The sequence below is a fragment of the Alligator sinensis genome, unplaced genomic scaffold (assembly GCF_000455745.1).
Source record: "Alligator sinensis unplaced genomic scaffold, ASM45574v1 scaffold208_1, whole genome shotgun sequence".
NCBI lineage: Eukaryota > Metazoa > Chordata > Crocodylia > Alligatoridae > Alligator > Alligator sinensis.
The window spans coordinates 510,038-512,058 of NW_005842815.1; the positions used below are offsets into that span (position 1 = coordinate 510,038).

The 2,021-nt window shown below is 38.1% G+C and overlaps 1 protein-coding gene across 3 annotated transcripts in view; it reads right to left on the bottom strand.

The window, feature by feature from the left end:
- Window positions 1-2,021, bottom strand: part of LOC102384892 (septin-11) — a 161,403-nt gene that overhangs the window by 80,015 nt on the left and 79,367 nt on the right. The window contains exon 10 of one of the 3 annotated variants that reach the window (XM_025191422.1): window positions 1,619-1,688. The exons of the other annotated variants lie outside the window; for them this stretch is intronic. Within the exon in view, the coding sequence (XP_025047207.1) occupies window positions 1,658-1,688 (31 nt within the window). The 3' untranslated portion in view covers window positions 1,619-1,657. The remainder of the gene's footprint in view (window positions 1-1,618; window positions 1,689-2,021) is intronic. 3 annotated transcript variants of the gene reach the window in all.

The window sequence follows — 2,021 nt, forward strand, 5'->3', positions numbered from 1 at the left end:
AGAATATTTTAGCAATTAGCCTGTTTTCCACTGGTGAATGTATACATCATCATAGTCATGCCATTACAGTTCAATTACTAGAATTAAACTGCCTTACCTATAGGACTTGTGTAGCATTTTGTTAAGACTGAAAGCCTTTAGAAAAACCAAGATGTGCTACAGTGCGACAGCATCAGTATTTCCCTTTAAAGCATATTTTCATAATTCAAAGATGATGAAACAGTTTTAGCAGCTACACCACCTGGCATGACTACATAAAGACTGTATACATTTGTGCATGTGCACTTTCCTCATGACTGGATTTCAGCGTTGGTGCATTGGCAGACTAGAAAAAAATGCTACTAGTGATGGCCATGCCACACAAGTGTATTACATACTTAATAGCATGCATGCGCCAGAAGACTTCACAGAAACAACTAGTAGCTAATATCTAAATAACTCCCATTAAAAGTAGCCTTAGTCTACTAAAAGATTGGAAGAAACCTATTGAGAATGTCATATAAATACTGAATAAACAGCCCAGTTTTAAAAAATTCCATAAAAAGGGTCTTTAAAATTTTCCAATTTCTCTTTAAAAAGTCATTATATTAGAGTATGATGTCAGTCATTTTTCCAGTCATTCCTAATTATATCATGAAGGCCAGGAAAACAAGTACTAGAAAGTTTTTTGCTAGATACTAATAGTTCTTTATGTAGACATGATACTAGCTTGCTTTGGGATTTATGTTAAATTAAAGAGTATGAAAGTCGTATGAGCAAGCAGCATCTTTTTTCTGGTGATTGTGTCAGCATGCAGGGCCAGATACTCAGTTAGCGTAAAGCAGCATGGCTACAATGTTTTACAGCAGCTGAGAAACTGGCCTTAGATGAATTTAAACATCTTCCTAAGGTGAGTGCTTAAGGTTGTAACCTTAACAGCAAGACAAGACACAAACACATCAGCCTCTGTTAGTGCACAAGTAAGAGCATTTTATATAAATGTATAAAATGAACTAATATGTGCAAATTACAGTAGAACCTCACTTGCTCACACTGGATGACCTATTACAAGCGACTGATGTTTGTGATGCAGCAAGTAAATAAGCAGTAACACCACCTTATTATTTGGACTTCCTTTCTTTGGCCAATGGTAGCTTTGTGTTGCTTATTTATGACAATATAATCACAAAAGTCCAGGGACCTCAGGTCCAAACCCCTGTACAAATGCAGGATGCATTAGTCCTAACCCAGCCTAGACAGATACCTATATAGCCTCTTCTTGAAAACCTGTAGGGAACAAGATTCCACAATACTTCAGGGTACCCTAGGAAACGTTGAATAACATAAATCGTTAGAGGATATTTAGCACTGGCAATTAAGACAACTGCCAAACACTGGTTTGTTGTGCACAATTTATCAAGCATGAATTTGAATGAGTTTCTACTGTATCAATCTCTGTAGTAGTTTATTTGACTGCAGTAACTGCAAAAAATGTATTCTTTTGTTATAGGTGCACAATTTAAGAAATACAAAAAAAAGTACCTCCCTATCTATATAGGGAGGGCTGATGGAAATTTTGGGGGGGGGGGGGGGGGGAAATAATTTAAAAAAAAATAAAAGTTGTAGAGACTGGCCTTACTTAACTCCCATTTCTGCCAGGCTATGTAGACCATCCATGTCACTTCTTTGGCTCCACTGCACATCTCACACTCAAGAGGTGGTTATTTTTTAAGCAAGGGGGAAAAGTCAGTTTATTACAAATACAGACCTCTTATGCTAATGAAGAACTAAAATAATCACTTTCAAGTAAAGGCAGTGGGAAGGTGGTTGCATCAACAATACTTCATCTAAACAGCAATCCCCTCATATCTGGGGAGATTCTGGGAAGAGCCCAATCATTGCTGGAATGAAACTGCTTTTTGGTCAAGAGAGGAAGACATCTGCAATCAATGGTACACGAAGTAATTCTCAGAAGTGCTCAAAATTGGCCTCACTGTGCTCTCGGGGGGGGGGGGGGGGGGGGAGACGGGGGATTATTACAC